Source organism: Labrus bergylta, chromosome 5 (genome assembly GCF_963930695.1).
Source record: "Labrus bergylta chromosome 5, fLabBer1.1, whole genome shotgun sequence".
In the NCBI taxonomy this organism is placed as follows: Eukaryota; Metazoa; Chordata; class Actinopteri; order Labriformes; family Labridae; genus Labrus; species Labrus bergylta.
In genome coordinates, this window is record NC_089199.1 from 14,519,589 (window position 1) to 14,537,075 (window position 17,487).

At 40.0% G+C, this 17,487-nt stretch overlaps 2 protein-coding genes across 2 annotated transcripts in view; both read left to right on the plus strand.

Annotated features, from left to right (window-relative positions):
- itpr1a (inositol 1,4,5-trisphosphate receptor, type 1a) overlaps positions 1–9,029 on the plus strand; it is a 70,038-nt gene extending 61,009 nt beyond the window's left edge. The window contains exons 56-60 of the mRNA XM_020645112.3: positions 1,207–1,346; positions 2,180–2,345; positions 4,779–4,939; positions 5,882–6,043; positions 7,684–9,029. Coding sequence (XP_020500768.1) covers positions 1,207–1,346; positions 2,180–2,345; positions 4,779–4,939; positions 5,882–6,043; positions 7,684–7,770 — 716 coding nt within the window. The 3' untranslated portion in view covers positions 7,771–9,029. The remainder of the gene's footprint in view (positions 1–1,206; positions 1,347–2,179; positions 2,346–4,778; positions 4,940–5,881; positions 6,044–7,683) is intronic.
- A 2,628-nt stretch (positions 9,030–11,657) lies between these two features.
- Positions 11,658–15,403, plus strand: LOC109992505 (class E basic helix-loop-helix protein 40). Its single transcript, XM_020645140.3, has 5 exons — positions 11,658–12,079; positions 12,206–12,269; positions 12,531–12,638; positions 13,056–13,179; positions 13,383–15,403. Exons 1-5 carry the CDS (start codon positions 12,009–12,011, stop codon positions 14,273–14,275), a joined length of 1,260 nt encoding a protein of 419 aa, XP_020500796.1. The 5' UTR covers positions 11,658–12,008; the 3' UTR covers positions 14,276–15,403.
- The last annotated feature ends 2,084 nt before the right edge of the window (positions 15,404–17,487 follow it).

Here is a 17,487-nt window from a genome sequence, read left to right on the forward strand (position 1 = left end):
AAAGATAATCTGAAGCCTGAAGGTACCAACACACTGAGCACACACATCATTCAAGTTGCTAGACTTGTAGCCATGTCCCCAAAGACATTTTTGAGAAAGAGTGCAAAAAAACAACCAGACAGAGTTGTGTTCAAGTAGAAATGGTTTGCAGACTATCACATGACTGCCATTTGACCTACCAATTGACTTGTGACCTCTTCATTCCACACATGACATCAGCATGTGGAGTCCAAAAAATGTTTACAGGCCTGATAAGTCTGTGGTCTCCGGATGTGTGGTGTCTTCATAATTAGACCAGAAAATACACTTATCTTTGACTCAATTACACTTTGGTTTGTTTGTCACTAGATAAAGAATCGTGGTTTGAAGCATTTTTAGATATGCAACCCTTGAAAAGGCCCATGTATGTCAGGGTACAGGCGAGTAAAATCATACTCACTATAAATATTGTCCAACCCATAAATCCAAACTCCGAACTGTGGCGCTCCATGAAATCCAAACAAAAAAACCTGGACAACTCTTAGCGGTGGATCACTCGGCTCGTGCATCAATGAAGAACACAGCTAGCTGCGAGAACTAATGCACCTATGCTGATTATTTGTTTCTGTTGGCCTCAGATCAAGTTAAACCAAAGCTGTTGTCGAATGTCATCTCATATAGAACACTTTTGTTTAGGCTAGATGCCTTCACACTGTGAAGCAAAACATGCATACAAGGTTGCAACAGATAGCAAGTTCTGCAACTGAGCCAAGGACAGATATGAACAAAAAACCACAGAAGATTATTCATTAGAGTTAATATTGTATGTGTGAACACAGATAGCATCATGTCAAAATGTATACACAACATCATAATAAACTCACTTTGTCATAAATGTGGCTAAAGATCTACTCATAATGAAAAATGCATTGCATTTTACCCCAATCTTTATTTTGTTTAAGAAATATGATGACCTAAATCTTACAGAGCTATCAGTGTGAGTTTAAACAAATTTAAGCAGATAGATGCTTAGATATGGAATTATCGGGTGTACCTCCAGACATCGGTTATGGCTATGTACATGTGCTAAATTGATGGAGTCATTTTGACAGTCCATGAACAGATAAAAGCCTGCTTATTAAAATAAAAAAATAAAAAAATGTGCTTTCTCCTGCCTTAACACCCTCTGAAGTTGTTGAACTAAAGCTTTCCTTTCTGCTCTGTCAGTTTCTGGGGATGACGGTGAGGAGGACAGCGACATGGAGAGGACCTGTGACTCTCTTCTCATGTGCATCGTCACTGTGCTTAGTCATGGCCTGAGGAGTGGAGGGGGTGTAGGGGACGTCCTCCGAAAGCCTTCCAAGGAGGTACGACGACTCGGATAAAGGCCCCCTGACTGTACTGTACTTTGCCTGTGTGTACAAGATGAGAGTGTTAAGCGCCCACAGCTGCAGCACGGGTCATTAGAGTTGGCTGTGAGCCCATCGTGTGCTGAAGTTGTTTTTGTCTCACAGCGGTTTCACAACGTTTCCATCCAGCTGCACTGCCTCTACCGCGTTTTGAGAATTGAACCTCTGAATAGATTTCCACTGAATTCAGGCTCAACCACTAATGATGTCAAAAGCGGATGTGAATGTATTCCTCACGTACTCACAACACAGTCAGCAACACTTTTGCAATAAAGTGTTGCTGACTGCTGAGGTGAAATTCTGAAGTAAAACAGCGGACGGCCAGACATGGCTCACATGAGGAACAGGATTTGTCAGAGTTTGTTGTTTTGAAAGATGAGTGTTTTAACTAAGTGTGTCAGTTAGGGTGTGTTTATTTTTATGATGCTGTGGAGCTTTTCAAACTGTGTCCTAGTACCTGGAGACAGAGCGAGGCTACAGCAGGTTTACCGTCCTGCTGTCGTCTCTGTTACTGTAGCATCTGGCAAATTACATCTGCGGTCTTGTGTTACCATTAACATCCATGATGGCGAAGGTTAACCTGGTTTGAAACTCATAACATCATCCCCAACACATGTTAACATAAAGAGCCGCCCTTTAGGTCACACATTTAAATGGGGCAATCTTTAAAGACTCATCCTCAATGATCCACAACTTGTACAAAGTGACACTTTGCCAAAATAAGTAAATGATTAATTCGATCCGTGGTAGAAGTAAATTTCCATTTAACCCTGTTTGTATTCCATTCTCAGGAGCCTCTGTTTGCAGCCAGAGTGATATACGACTTGCTGTTCTTCTTCATGGTCATCATCATCGTCCTCAACCTTATCTTCGGTGTCATCATCGACACCTTCGCTGACCTGAGGAGTGAAAAACAGAAGAAAGAGGAAGTCCTGAAGACGACCTGCTTCATCTGTGGTGAGACTACTAAGCTACAGTGCTGTTCATTCTTCAAAAAGTTGTGTGTTACTTCTGTCCTTAATCTTCTGTGGATGAACTTTGCCTGTGGCCCATGGTGGCATATTTTTCTAATAATTCTATCATGGGAATCAAACCTCCAACTTTGCAGTGAAAGGATTACATTTGTAATCATCATGTCAGTCCGCTAGGGCTGCAGTCTGCGTATGAAGAGCTCTGTTGTTCAAAGGCTGTGCGTCCTTCTTACCCTTGACAAATCCATCTCAGGTCACCTGCTTGCCTCCCAAGTTCTCCCTCTCCAATCTTTCATATCTTTTGTTAATATCTTTTTTATTTATTTGTGGTTTCTGCTAGCATCTGTAGGAAGTCTAAGAAGTTTGTTGCAATCTCCCCCACCCTACTTCTCTCCCCTTTTTTTCACTTCGCTGTCGTTCCAAAGAAGGCTGAGTCATGTTGAGCTTCCTGCTGCTGCTCTGCTCGCCTCCATAATTCATGTCTGTCTTACACGCACATAAACACACATTTTCTCCCACACTTTCAAAAACACAAACTTAACTGTAATACCATATTTTTTATGGTACTTTTTTTTGCTGACTTCCGAAACTGCATGTCCCTTTATATAAATGATGTTTGTGTGTGCATATATAAGCACATAGTGCAGATGTGTGTATAGTTACAGTATACTTGTGTGAGCCTAGCAGCACTTTCTGTACGTGAGGATGTGTGCATGTTGGATCAGGCAGTGAGGACAAGTGGTAAACATATGGAAGGAGAACAGTATTATGTCACCATGCAGCCTTCAGCTGTGACTCACTCATGTTAAAGAAGGCCAGGCCACAGGGGGAGCTGCCGTCTCCATGGTTTCCACAAAGACCTCAAGGGAACAGGAGATGCAGAGATTAGGAGCTGACCTCTGTGGGCTTAAGTGGCTCTACATCCTCCTGCTCGGTTTTATAAGTCATTGATCTCTCGCTCAGTTTTGTATTAGGTTTTAGATTGATCTATGTCGAGAGCTATCTGTTCAGGTTAGATGATTTTTACCTGCACATGAAATGATTTTCTTAAAATGAATTAGGCTTAACCTTGAAAAATGCACTCTCCATTTTGCATAGAAAAGGGGAAGAGGAACTCAACAGGAGTCAACAGGTTTCCTGTAAACAACTGGTTATAACTGACTCCATATCTCGAAAGACCTGCAATGAACATTAGTATAAGTTCTGTTTAGCCATTAAAACCACTGTCAGACTGTGTTTGACATTCTGGAGAGTTGCTCCAAACAACTCACTTTCACTTTATTTTTTTAATCTTTGGCCTTCTACGACCCTTTAATTGTTTTTTTTTAAAACAGATTTCCAGAAAAAACATTGAAACCAGATCCCTGGAAGTCAGGTTTTATATTAAATAGAGAATGAATACACATAGTACATAATAACCCCTGTTTGTATAAATCTAGCCCCCTAAAGTCTCATCTTTCAATGTACTCACTTATAAAGTAAGCAAATTCTGTTTCAAACATTGCTCGTCAATTCAGTCTAAGAACATTTTAAAATAAATCATCCTTTGTCTTCCCCTCTTTTGAGGTTAAATACAATTAACCATAAAAGAGAAAATGCTGTTCAATCTCATTAAAGGACACAACACCAATCCCCTTTATCTCCCTGATAAGAGTGTTCTACATTTTCTCAGAACTTAAACCCATGATTTGGTGTTTATACTCTTGTTTTTGTAAGAAGTTCCATTAAGGTGTCTGTATTCTACTTTTTTCTCTACCAGCACTATCCAATGTGCTTTTTCCTTTTCTTTTTTTTTTTTTGTGCACTTAAATAGCCTTGAGTGGAGGAAATGCACAGTCTTGAATATTAGGTGCATCCCGTTTATAGATGTTTTTACTCAGCATTAATAGAGAGATAATAGAGAATTTTATTGATCAAATTGATATCACAGCAAAGGCAAGAGTAAAAAGTTCAATAAGTGTAGAACAAAACACTAACTGTGGTTCTGAAGAAGTGTGCAACTTTTAATCCTGGAGGAAAACTCTCACACGTACTGCAGCTACAGATAATGATTCCTCTGAGTTTAAATGACTCATTTCTTCCTTTTAGAAATATAATTATGTTCTCATGTTTCGCCACGTTAGATACTTTTAAATCAATTAAATATCCTGACGGCACATAATTAACTTCTCTTCACTTTCTCACCTTTAATGACATTATTCCAACAAGTGGAAACGTTCCCTTCTCCAAGTTATGTTGAAATATAAACTGTTTAAATTTATCAATTTTTTTATTTGTAAACTGCATATTCAGAACCAAAGTTTTCCCAGGACACTTTAGAAAAAGAGCTGTACTTTGTAATAAAACGCTAACCTCTGTTTTTCTGAAAAACTGGCATAACTTTGTACAATTTATAGAGTCTGTAATTGCCCCTCTGCAGGCCTGGAGCGGGACAAGTTTGACAACAAGACCGTGACTTTCGAGGAGCACATCAAAGAGGAGCACAACATGTGGCACTACCTCTTCTTCATCGTGCTGGTAAAAGTGAAAGATTCCACTGAATACACAGGGCCCGAGAGCTACGTGGCTGAGATGATCAAGGTAAATAAGGACATGATTCTGATTCTGATAAAAAAATAAAAAAAACAGATACACCCTGAAAACACATATCTACCTTCACGGTTCATTGTTTGGGATTTATTTGTCCTTTTAAATGGGTTTCATTAAGGTATTGACTGCACTTTTTTTGGATTAAATAATAATCCACCGTGCTTAATGAGATGAGGACCTGAAGTGTTCATAGTGTTCACAGGGATTATATTTTTTTAAAGAGGTCTTTTCTGGGTTTTTTTCTCTCTGCTTGATGACTTCTATACGGTTTCCTTCTATTCACCAAAGCCGTGCAATTATTGTCTGTCTTTGTTAATTTCATTTTCATAGACTATGATGTTGTGTACCAATCCTGATTTTTTTTTCTCCCTTTGTGTTATTTATTTTTTTATCACTGCTGGCCAGATAGAGTTCATCAGATTATACTACTGAGTCAGTCTTGTTAACTAGTACAGGCCTGTGTTACACACACACACACACACATACACACACCTTAGTACAGTAATGTGTGTTCCTCTTTTCTAAACTGATAAACATAGCAGTCATGCACATTTAATGACACAAACACACTTGTGAACACAAACAGTGGAACAAGACAACATGAGTTTCAGTTTTAACCAAAAACTGATGTTGGGTCATTTCACTGGGATTTCCATGGAAGAAAGTCTTAGTAAGAGTTTCAGGACATTAACCTCTCATTGATTTCCCGCATACAAATCAGGCCTGTTCCTTTTAAAAGTGATTGGAGACCCCTCTCCTTTATAGTTCACATTTAAGCTTCTGATTACCGAACAGTAGCAACTTTCTGCTAAAATATCACATTGTATTGGGACATAAATCCAGCTTGATTAACTTCTATCTTAGTGTATACAGTAAACATTTCTGTAACAAACAAAAAAAAAGTCAGTGGCTGGTATGCTTGTTTGACCACAGGAGCACAACCTGGACTGGTTCCCACGGATGCGTGCCATGTCTCTGGTGAGCAGCGATGCAGAGGGGGAGCAAAATGAAATCAGGAATCTGCAGGAAAAACTGGAGTCCACCATGAGGCTGGTAGCGAACCTGTCCGGACAGCTGACTGAGCTCAAAGAGCAGGTGTGTCATGTGATAGTAGATCAGACATTACCTCAGTCTTTATTTATTTTTCTTTTGTTTCATTTTCTTTCCTACTAAAACTGTTCAGTCATGAAGAGGTTATAGACTTTCTTCACTGAAGTTTTTCCTTTAGATCACAACGTTTTTATTGAACAACAATCTGAAAGTCTACAATTAATTTAGCAGACGCTTTTATCCAAAGCGACGTTCATCCGAGAGTAAATACAACACAAGCAGGGATCTAGAAAGGAGGAACAATGTCAGTAAGTGCAAAACAGAGGCACAGAACAACATCGACAGCTGTTCTTCAGAGCTCTAATCAGCATCAAAACCATCTTCAAATCATCATTATCAAACCAAACAAGCAAACAAAACAAAAATATTGTTGAAGGATTTGAAGTGTTGTTCAACCATCATCATTGTACCCAGACAACACAAGGTACCAACTACATTTGAATGTCTATTTTATTGTTCTTCATTAGCCTTGAATGACTTTCTTCTTCAACTAGTTAAAAATGAACAATTCAATGTTGAAAGGGGTTAAACTCTCATCTGGGTAAGACACTTAATTATTATTTTATTTAACCTTTATTTAACCAGGTAATTAACCCATTGAGATCAAGAGCTCTTTCACAAGGGTGACTTGACCAAGAGGGCAGCAGCACACGTCAAACTTCCTTGCTTTCTTTCTAAAAGTTAGATAATAAGGTCGTTGCCACACTCAGTTATGTGAAGTTAAATATAAAGCTATCAGCAGCCAGTTAGCCTAGCTTAGCCTACAGATTGGAACCAGGGTGAACCGGTTTTGGGAAAGACCGTTTTGAAGCCTTGAACATGGCATAATGGAGGTTGCCATTTTGTTTGTTTTAAGCTAAGAGTGAGTATATTTAAGGGGTAGGAGTTAAGCAAGCAACTAAGTTATACTGTAATCCAGTAGATGCTCAATGCAGACTCATTAGCTGGCCAATAAACATGGCAGATGAATTCTTTCGAACAGAATGAGATTCAGTTTGTGATGTTAGGTGACTGGGGTTGTTAATTCATTCGAATTAGTCTCTGACCCAAATCTATCAAAGTTTTATTGAACAACTGAGCTGCAGAGACTTTAACTTTTGTTGTAGAATGCTGTTAACATGTTTCATTCTTCTATAGAGTTGGGCAATATAGTGTGGCCTTTATTTCAATTGACTCACGGGGAGCCAGCCTCAAGTAGCCAAATGAGCATCTACAGTTTTACATGCATGTGAAGGCTGGCAGCCAAGGAGGTTGTTGCTTCTAATACATATCAGACTATGTATCGACTGGAGGTAAAGAATAACATAGCTTTCCCCTTAAGTTCACAATTTATCAACTCTGTGAGGTTTCCTCTACTTAAAAAATCATGCGTTGTTTAGATGCATATTTACTAACTTGTTAATACCACAGAGCAGTATGATACTGTCAGATTTAGTGTGTATACTGTAACCCCCATTGAATTCAAACACAGGGACCCAGTCCTAAAAATAATGCTCTTAAGCACTCCTAGGGGTCCTAAAATCCTCACATCCCTTTTCCTACAGCATGAATCAGAAGAGACCGAAGGATAATACATTGCATTGCAGCTGGATACTTAACACTGTTCTTTTTGTTTTTCTGTGCAGATGACAGAGCAGAGGAAACAGAAACAAAGAATTGGTCTTCTTGGTCATCCACCTCATATGAACATTAATCCCCAGCAGCCTGCCTGAGGGCCTCGGGGGTCCAGTTTCACCAGTGCCTGAGCACTCCAGACAGTGTAACCCATGTTAGTCAGGAGAAAGCCAAAACATGTCCACCCAGTTTGTATTTAGGTCAGCGTCTGACTGTACACTTGTCCAGACACTCCTACAACATGTTTGCCTCTGAGTGTGTGTCTGAAGTGAGAGCTATGTGAGTGTGTTACTCACAGCCTGTAGTGAGGATGTGTCGGTGTGGGTGGAGTGTGCATCAAGTGCCTCAGGACCTGAGAAGCCAGTCCTGTAAGTTTTCAGAGATTAATAACACTGACTTCAGCTTTACTACCCAGAATGCCTTTTCTGTGTTTTACCACACTAACAACATGCCAAAGCTCAGCCATTCTTCTGAGGGACAGTTCCTCTCAAGTGGCCTTGAATATTTGAGGTTTCAACGCTCAGTGTTGCACCAGCAAACTCAGGTCACATGTGGATTTCAAGGTTTGTTTGAACTCTAAAACACATTCAATATTTAGCATTTGTCCGACAGCAATAGGAAGGCTCAATGATATGCAATATCTTATTCAGATAAAAACTGTTTTTGGTAACTGTTTGGTTTTATATTTCAAATTATATTATCTTTATTTAAAATGTGGAGACAAACGGCAACTGTGAAAAAATCTGAAGTGTTTTTGAATTAACTTTTTGGGCAAGTATGTCTTTTGTAAGTCTTTGCTATCTCAGATGAAGGTTATACTCGAACATTGTGAAATCATTTTGAGCTCATAGAACTTTTTCCATTACTATTATTTTGAGTAATAATAAAATCACAAAAACCTACAGAGAAACAGAAGGAATTCATATGACTGCTTCATTTCCAAGCCAGTTTCATGGTGTGCTTTGTTATAGTCGTGATGTGAAGTCACATAGGAATAGTACTGTAGCTCCAAGGAGGGGATTCGAGGATTTTGGGAGAAACTTAAATGAAGTTGAATAGTTTTCTCTGCACTGAATTATTTAATCTTCCTTTCATACATTTAGTCCTTAAAGCACTGATTTCTTTTTTTGTAGCACGCAAACATAGTTTTGTTTAGGTTGGTAAGTGTGTAAAAGATCCACAAGAGAATGACTGTTTGAGCGATTGGGTGCATGTGAGGGAGAAAGAAAGAAGATGAAGTTGTTGTTTTTTTTGGCGTGCTGCTTGACCAAACTGAACTTTATATTATAAAATGGTTTGTGTCTGATTGTACATTCCATTCCTGGAGTCTATTTAAATAAAGAAGTGTGTAAAAATATTTTTTTGTTGGGGTGATTTTTGAAAACATGTGGGACTAATGGTCAAAGGGATGTTGTTATTATTCCTGAAGTGTACTTTGTCTGTGTAACCACTTGTTTATTGACAACTTGAGTGGTGCCATCCCTCTGATGCGCTGCTATTAGATGAAGAGCCTCAGACAGAGAAGTCAGTTTGAGAATTTAAGACAAATGAACTTTGAAATCTAATCTGTTGTCTGTCACAAATGAGTAAATTCATTTATCTCATCACCAAGTTGCATGAGTAAATTTGTTAGCATGTTGAGAACTAACCAGATTCTCAGATACTTTAATGTGACCTTTTTTGAATTCTTTTCACAGCACGGGAAGACTATGTGCAGTATTTTCTAATTATTAACATCATATACAAACAGGGGGTTTCCACAATGCTCCCTGTGAATGTTTAAGGTATATAATTGAACTGAAAAGGGGCAGCATTGTCTGCATCTTTCTATGTATTAAATCGTGTTAAATCTGCACGGATTATCTTCAAGGGGGCTTTCCATCATTGTTTTTTATCTAATTACAGTTAAATCACTGAGACCTGTGTTTCACCCATATTGCAATTTCTGATTCCTGGAGCCCATCCCAATTGCATTAAATTCACTACACTCTAGGAATTTAGTTAACCTATAATGGTCATAGCATGTGAGCCTTTGGATGCTCTTACTAAGAATGAAGGATGCCACTTGTTACTCTGAAAGAGAATCATTTTCCAAAACTAAAAAGGTTGTCATGTGGCAGTTGTCACTTCTTCACTAATCATTTTAAATACAACATTCAACACCTGTAAATTGTGTGTAAATAGTTAAAATAATCTTAAAAGAGTTGGTGAAACTTAATCTATCCAAATGAATGCAGGATCTGCTTTCCAAATTGTATACATGCAGAAAGGTGAGTGGTGCTTGTTTGTGTGACCTGGTGAGTTTTATCAGGCTTGCAGAGCTGGTTTTTTCGTTCTTGTCATTGAAATCAATTAATTGTCCCATTACACTAAGAATAGTGAGTAAATACTTTATGATTCATCTACTGCAGCGATTGTGCTAAAAGTGGTTACCTGGCAAAAATAATGAGACATTTGTTAAATAAGAAAAATTGAAACCTCACAATTATTCTCTTATAATCTTGTACTTTCTGTTTTGATCACCTACAGCTTTAAAAAAAAAAAAACATGCACTTTTAATGTATTAGGGTTATTATCCTGATTATAGATCATTAAGCTAGAAATGTCTCATCTTTTTAGACACTTAACTCTTGTGTGTTGAATTTTTCAAAGATGATCAAACCCAAAGCATCCCCCCAAAATGTCCTACAGTTGTTATGCAAAAATATTGAATTGATATTAAGAGGTTTGAAGGCATCTGTTCACTAAATTTACATCTTTCAAAACTCTATAAAATAAATAATAGTAGGCTATATATTTTCTTAGAATTTCAATATTAAAGGAGTCATGGTAAAGTCCATGTAAATTTCAGTTAACTTGTCCTTACAGGCCTCTTTCATTTGCTACAGTAAAATGACTTCATGTTTACCTGCGTCTCTAAAGGGTAAGGTGGTCCTGGCCCTGGTGTGATGTGAACGTGCGCCCAGCCTGCAGCAGACAGGTGCAGCCGCTGTGTGCTGGATGTACTGACCTGCTGGATGTGCCCTGCATGCTCAGCAGGCTCCTGGGTCCATGAGGAGATCAACGTGACAGCCGGCAACGCCTCATGACAACAAACGAGGTCTCCACGCACTCATCCACGCACGTGGTGTTTGTGCTGGGGTAGCACTGTCGATATAAAGCTCACCTGCATTCTGCTGACAATTACATCAATATATAGACTACTGAATGAAGCCGACTGTTTTATTATTATTTGAAGCATGAGTATTGTATGGGCTAAGGCAGTATTTGGCAAGTAGATTTAGGGCAAGAAATTAAAATCTAACTGGAAGTAAAAAGGCTAATAAGGGTTCAAACGCAGCGTCTATTCCTACAAAAGAATATACATATCTCAAAATGATAAATGTCTGATTTATTTTTTTGTATTTTTGAGACATCCCTTCATAATCGAACACTTTCTTTCAAAAAATTCAAAAAAACAGAAACACTGCATGGGCTGAACGGACTGTAAGCCTATAGGCATAACATCGTAGTTTACTAAGGAAAAAGATAAAGCTTACTTGTTATAAGTAAATTAAAAGCAGTGCATTTCATTCATGAAGGAGTAAAAAAAAAAATAATAATAATTTTACCACTCTTAAAGCACTCAGTAAAATGTTGACTTCATGACACTGAATGACATCATTTCTGCACAATAACAACACTACGCCTATGGCTACCACAGTGTTTGAACTGTGTTATTGTCTGTTTTTATTGGCAGGACCATCGGTACCATACGCACTGGTCCCGTGCCACGGGCCTGTTGAACTCCTGCTCTGGATCTGTGCACGTTGCCCGAGCCGTGGCTAGCTCAGGCTTGTTTCCATACACTTCAGCATGGTGGTACACGGGATCCGAACCGCACCGCCCCCACTCTGACGTCCGCAGCCTTCCGCCCACTGAGGCTCCTTATCGCTACAAAGTGGGCGGTCCCTCCGCCGAGGATACAGCGCCGTTTAACACGTGAGCCTCATGTGACAGAGGTAGGTCATGCTAAGCGGAGAGTCAGAGGGTTTATTTAACTCGTCGCTCTGTCCTCCCCCATTTTCCCATCGCGCCACCAAAGAGGGCTTGCCTTCCTCCTGCGGACTGATCACGGGTGGAGATCGCCGGGACCAACTTCACCAAAACGACTTGACTAGATTAGTAATGAATCAGGAGAAAATTAACTGAAAATTTCACCTGTTTTTTTTTTAAAAAGCATTTTGGTGCATTTTTCTACCTCTTGATCTACAAGGGTAAATAAATGCGAATTTAGGCTATTTGTGACTGTATTGGAAAAGTACGCCGACTTTAATTGCGTGACTGGAGTAAAAGAATGGAGCGAATTCCAAGCGCACAACCTCCTCCCCTGTCCAAACACCAGGCTGATCTGTCAGACGTGCACGGGTAAGTTCTACTTTGAAAAGTCTTTTGACGGAACGGCTCTGTGTAGAAAAGATTTCTTCTTGATTTTTATTTCTGCTTCTTGGACGAACCATATCTCACTGTTCGCTTCTTCTTTTTTTTTTATAGGATGGATTACCCGATGTATGTATATAAACCCAGGCGGGGAATGAAGAGAGGAGATGAGAGCAAGGTTCGTACTTATTTTGTGTATTGTATACTTCTTTTGGTAGATAATTACCAGATGTTTCATGAAAAAGGTGTAAACTTGAAGGAGGGCTGTGTGCTGGCAGTAGTCCTGTAGTCCCAGAAATGGCTGACCTAATTCCTGCTATGACATAACTCCTAGAGTCGTCCATATCGGTGTGTCTGCCTGTGATCACAGAGGGCTGCTTGTGCTTTCACAGATCCGCTGAATTAACCCATCGAATGCTCTTTTGTGTTTTTGCTGCAGGAAACCTACAAGCTGCCTCATCGACTTATTGAGAAGAAAAGGCGTGACAGGATAAACGAGTGCATCGCTCAGTTGAAAGATTTATTACCAGAGCACCTGAAACTTACGGTGAGTTCATGTTGTTGGAGTCGCTGCAGGGAGGGAGAATATGATTCACTGCATTATGCGGCATGCGCCACCTTGTGGCTGTTTCCTGGTATTACACCATCTGTGCTGAGTGCGTCAGCAATCTGACTAACGACTGATGAGGACGTGTGTCATTGTTTAAACTGGAGGGTTAAAAAAAAAAAGTTTCATCAGTTAACAATAACATGCAATTGTAATATGATTACTTTTCATACAGGACATTTATTATTTATGAAATTTATATGGACTAATATTATATGAAATACATGTGTTTTTGGTTAGTTTTGCCTCTATGTTTGCTGATTTTAGAACAGCCAAAATCCTGCATACATGAATTGTACAGTGTAGTCTCTGTTACATAAGAGGAGAGGATATACTGACGCTGTGTGTTTCCTACAGACTCTGGGACACCTGGAGAAGGCCGTGGTTTTAGAGCTAACGCTCAAGCATGTGAAAGCGCTCAACTCTCTTCTGGAGCAGCAGCAGCAGAAGATCCTCGCCCTGCAGAACGGCATGCAAATTGGTGAGCTAAAGATCCTGCACACATATCAAAATGCATGTGGAACAGGATAGTGTTATTGGATGGAATGCAGATGACTTAGTTGAAAGCACAATGACAGGATTATGTACAACTGCAAGTTAATTAGTCCAAAAAATATGAAATAAGAAGATTTTTACCTACGACTGTATCTGATGCACTGTGTGGTTCCTCTTTTGTGTTTACAGAGCAGCCTGCTGTCAGCCAAGAGAAGTCTGAAGAGATGTTCCGCTCTGGCTTCCATATGTGTGCCAAGGAAATTCTTCAGTATCTTGCCAATCATGAGACTGACGAAGACTTCTCGCCATCCCATGTCATCAGTCACCTCCACAAGGTGGCTGCAGAGGTGCTGCAAGGCCCAGTCCGACCGCGCACTCCTGCAAGCCCTCGCCCGGAGGAGATGCCCACCTACCACCAGCACCAACCCAACAAGGAGATGGCCACAAGCCTCCCACCCAAACCCAGTGAGGGCTACAGGAGGAACTGCGTGCCCGTCATTCAGCGGGCCTACGCTCCAACCAGCAGTGAGCAGAGTGGCAGTGATACAGACACAGACAGCGGCTATGGAGGGGAGCTGGAGAAGAACGACTCGGGGGCTCAGCAGGCTCGTCCAGATTACTACGGGCATGAGAGCCAGCTGAAGCGAGCACTGAAGCGAGAGGATGATGAGCTCCGCCACAAACGAGCCCGGGTGGAGTCGTCTGAGGATGAGCAGCTCTCAGGTGGGGAATCTTCATCGTCCTCAAGTGGCTTCGGTAGCTACATGAGTGTATCTCCCAATCATCCACCCCCTCCTCCACATCCCCTCTGTATGCCTTTCTACCTCATTCCTCCCTCGGCTGCAGCCTACCTGCCCATGCTGGAAAAGTGCTGGTACCCTGGAGCAGTGCCCATGCTCTACTCTGGGATGGGAGGCTCTGCATCTGCCATATCCAGCGAAAGGCCACCTCCACCTCAGCTTGTGTTGTCTCCAAGAGGAGGCTCTCCAGCACCATCCATATCTCAGACCCCCATGGACTCCCCTGCCCTCCTTCAGGCACTAAAGCAGGTACCACCCCTCAACCTGGAAACCAAAGACTGAGTGATAAGATAAAGGGTGAAGAGACTATCCTGTTCTAGTACCCAGGATCAAAGACGATAGTAGGAAAGAGAACATGACTGAGCCTTTCCATAATCCCTCCTTTTTCCTGACCTCTGTTCCTCACAAAACAAGAAGACTTGTAGAAATGATCAAGAGGAGGTGGAAAGGAGAGGATACAAAGCTCTGGTTGAATGTTTAAAGCTCAGTTGTTTTATTCAATGCAAATGTATCATATAGACTGGACCTGCCCTGCGCAAACACACACACACACACACACACACACACACACACACACACTCGGTTGAATGTAAAGAAAGATTTTAGATGCTGCTGTTAAAAGTATAAATGCAGATGACACTGATGCACTCACTTGTAGCTGCAAGACACAGCATCTTTGTACTTAAGAAAAGTGTTGCACCAAATGTTAGACTTAATAATTCACCCAGAGTTTGTCGCCTATGTCCTTTAGGTCACTATTGTCATTACTGAAAACGCCATTTAAACCGGAAACCATAAAGTTCAAGGGTTTCCTCAAGTGTGTACAGACAATAGTAAAGGGTACACCTGATGCACGAATGAAGGAATGGGCCAGCACATGACCACACTGAATGAGAAGTCTTGTTTTTCATTGACAAAAACAGACAGTTAAGATGGATTTTTCTGTAATTATTGTTCATAGACTTCTTGTACATTTCTATTTTTGATACCTGTTCTTGCAGTCTGTCCGTCCGGAGAGATACAAAGTGGACATTTGTACGTTGTGTACTCAGAAACTGTGTACATACTGTAGCACTGTGCTGGACCTGGTCTGCATACTCATCATGCATCTGTTTCTGCTCAAGTCAAACCTGGTGTTTGTTCTTGCCGTTGCCTTTTACGTGTGAAAAGCTGATAAATCTCAGATGTTTATTCTCTGTACTGCTTATGAATACTGGATTCAAAGGAGCGAGGTGAAGAGAAGTGAATGTAAAACGTTTTACCAGAAGACTAGTTTTCTATAGAAAGAGGTACTTAAGATTTTATATTTTGGGACCTACATGAAAGATGTTTGATGTACATATTTTGTCTATAAATGTTGATATACATTATATAAGTGTAAAAATAAAGTATTTTTTTTCCTGTGGAAAATGGCTTTGACTGTTTATGTGAATGTGTGTGTGTGGGGGGGAAATATCTATCAATTAAAGGCAATCTGTCCAGTTTTAGTTCCTGCACTCGTGTCATAGGGAACACTTATGTAATGATGGCTCTGCAGCCGGGCTCCCCTGCTGCTTAAACGTCTGTGCCCACTAATAGAACAACAAGTGAATCCGCACGAGGATAAACAGTTTCTGTAAATCACATGAGGCAGCAATCATAGTCCATCTGTTTCTTGTCAACAGCCCTGAAAGGAAGACATGTTTTTTACAAGCTGTATGACTGACTCGACATGAGATGATGTTACTAAATATTGTGCATCTACATTTACAGAGAATTAAAACATATGGATGCAAAATGTCACAATTAGATGCTAATTACCAATGTCAAGGCCCAGCATATCAAGTTAAACTGCTACATGTAACCATCATCAGCGTGTTACTGTATCTGCTTTGTTATTCAATCAATCAATCGATCATTATTTGTTAAGCGCCAATTCATAGCTAGTGTTATCTGGAGACGCTTTACAAAAGAGCATGTAAAAGACCATACTCATTGTTAAGAAAAATGAGATGGGGGAAATGGGATAAGATGCGGGAAGGATTTCTCCTTTGTGTTCCTGTTGTCCACACTTCCTTGATGCTGAGGTGGAGTTCGGAGCAGGCCGTGCATGAATGTTATGAAGAGCACTATTTTCTTTTTTTATAAGGAGAAATTACATTTTATTGCTGTCATTAGAATTAAAACAACTGACTCCTTATATCAGCAAGTACTACAAGATTGAAATAATGCATTTTAAACAAATGTCAGCGTTTTTGAACTTAGAGGCCTGTAATTCATCTGCATACCATTTACAGTATCAGACATCTTAAGATTGACTTTTTTTCCCTTCATGTCATACCATCAATGTTATCTTCCAGCTTCTATTTCAGCAATAAGCAGGATACAATTTCCCCTCATTAGAAAGACGATCTGTTTTTGACTAAAGCAGTTATTTATTATATTAGACATGGGAGATCAGGCAAATGCTTGGAGATATTTGTTCTTTGAAAACGGACTATTTGGTCAAATATGTTATGTAAATAAGTGTGTATAAGGTCTAAATCATACAAGTCTTAGCAGGTTAATCAAGCAGGGGTCAAATTAGTCATTAGCATTAACACTGCTAAAGCTCTTTCCCAGCACTTCTTCACACTACATTTGGTCTCCCTGCTTATAAGAAGTCTGAAAATACCAGATAAACAAGGTGTTTCTGAGGATACACCAACATCTGACGACAGACTGCAAATCCCTTCCTTTCAAATTCTCTCTCCAGTAAACCTGTATGCATGAACATGGGGTGCAGTCTTTGAGCATTTATTGCCACCTGGTGGTCATTTAAACAACAGAAGCCTCTTGGTAACAAATACACATGATGTTTTTTTTTTTCTTTTTCACGAAAACAACGAACATGTCAAAATATTATCTTCTGCCAGTCCCCTTAGTATATCTGCCACACTTGAGAAATTTGAATCTCCATGTATTTTGGTTTTCACATAAATCCATTTCAAAACAGTCTTTATTATGGGTACATTTATAATAAATTAAACATATTTAGCAAAATATTTACAACTAATGTAGGACGATAATAGCTGTTGAGCCTTGATCCAATACAACAAATCCAATACCATCCTAATAATTTAAGTGATTCTACAATCACACAAAATCCTGCACATTTTGTACATGTATTAATCCTGTGTTAAAAACTCTTCAGTGCTTTCTGCCATTTCCTTTGCATTATATTTACACATAACACTGATAGTGTTCATGTCCTATTCTGCCTGTATATTGGCCATGCTTTACCTCTCAGAGCAGAGGAAACACTGATGTGTCGTGGGGATACAAACTACATGCATGGCTGTTTACAATGACTGCTGCAGATTCACCCAGAGGGGTCAAGCTTAGTCCTTCTGCACGATCTAACAGTCCTGCCTAAAGTCTTGTCTGAAGGCCTCCTGTCCCAGTAGAGCTATGGTCCTCTCTTGTGATGGTGGCCATGACGTTCAGTAGTGCCAGTTTGTCTTGTCCCCAGCTAG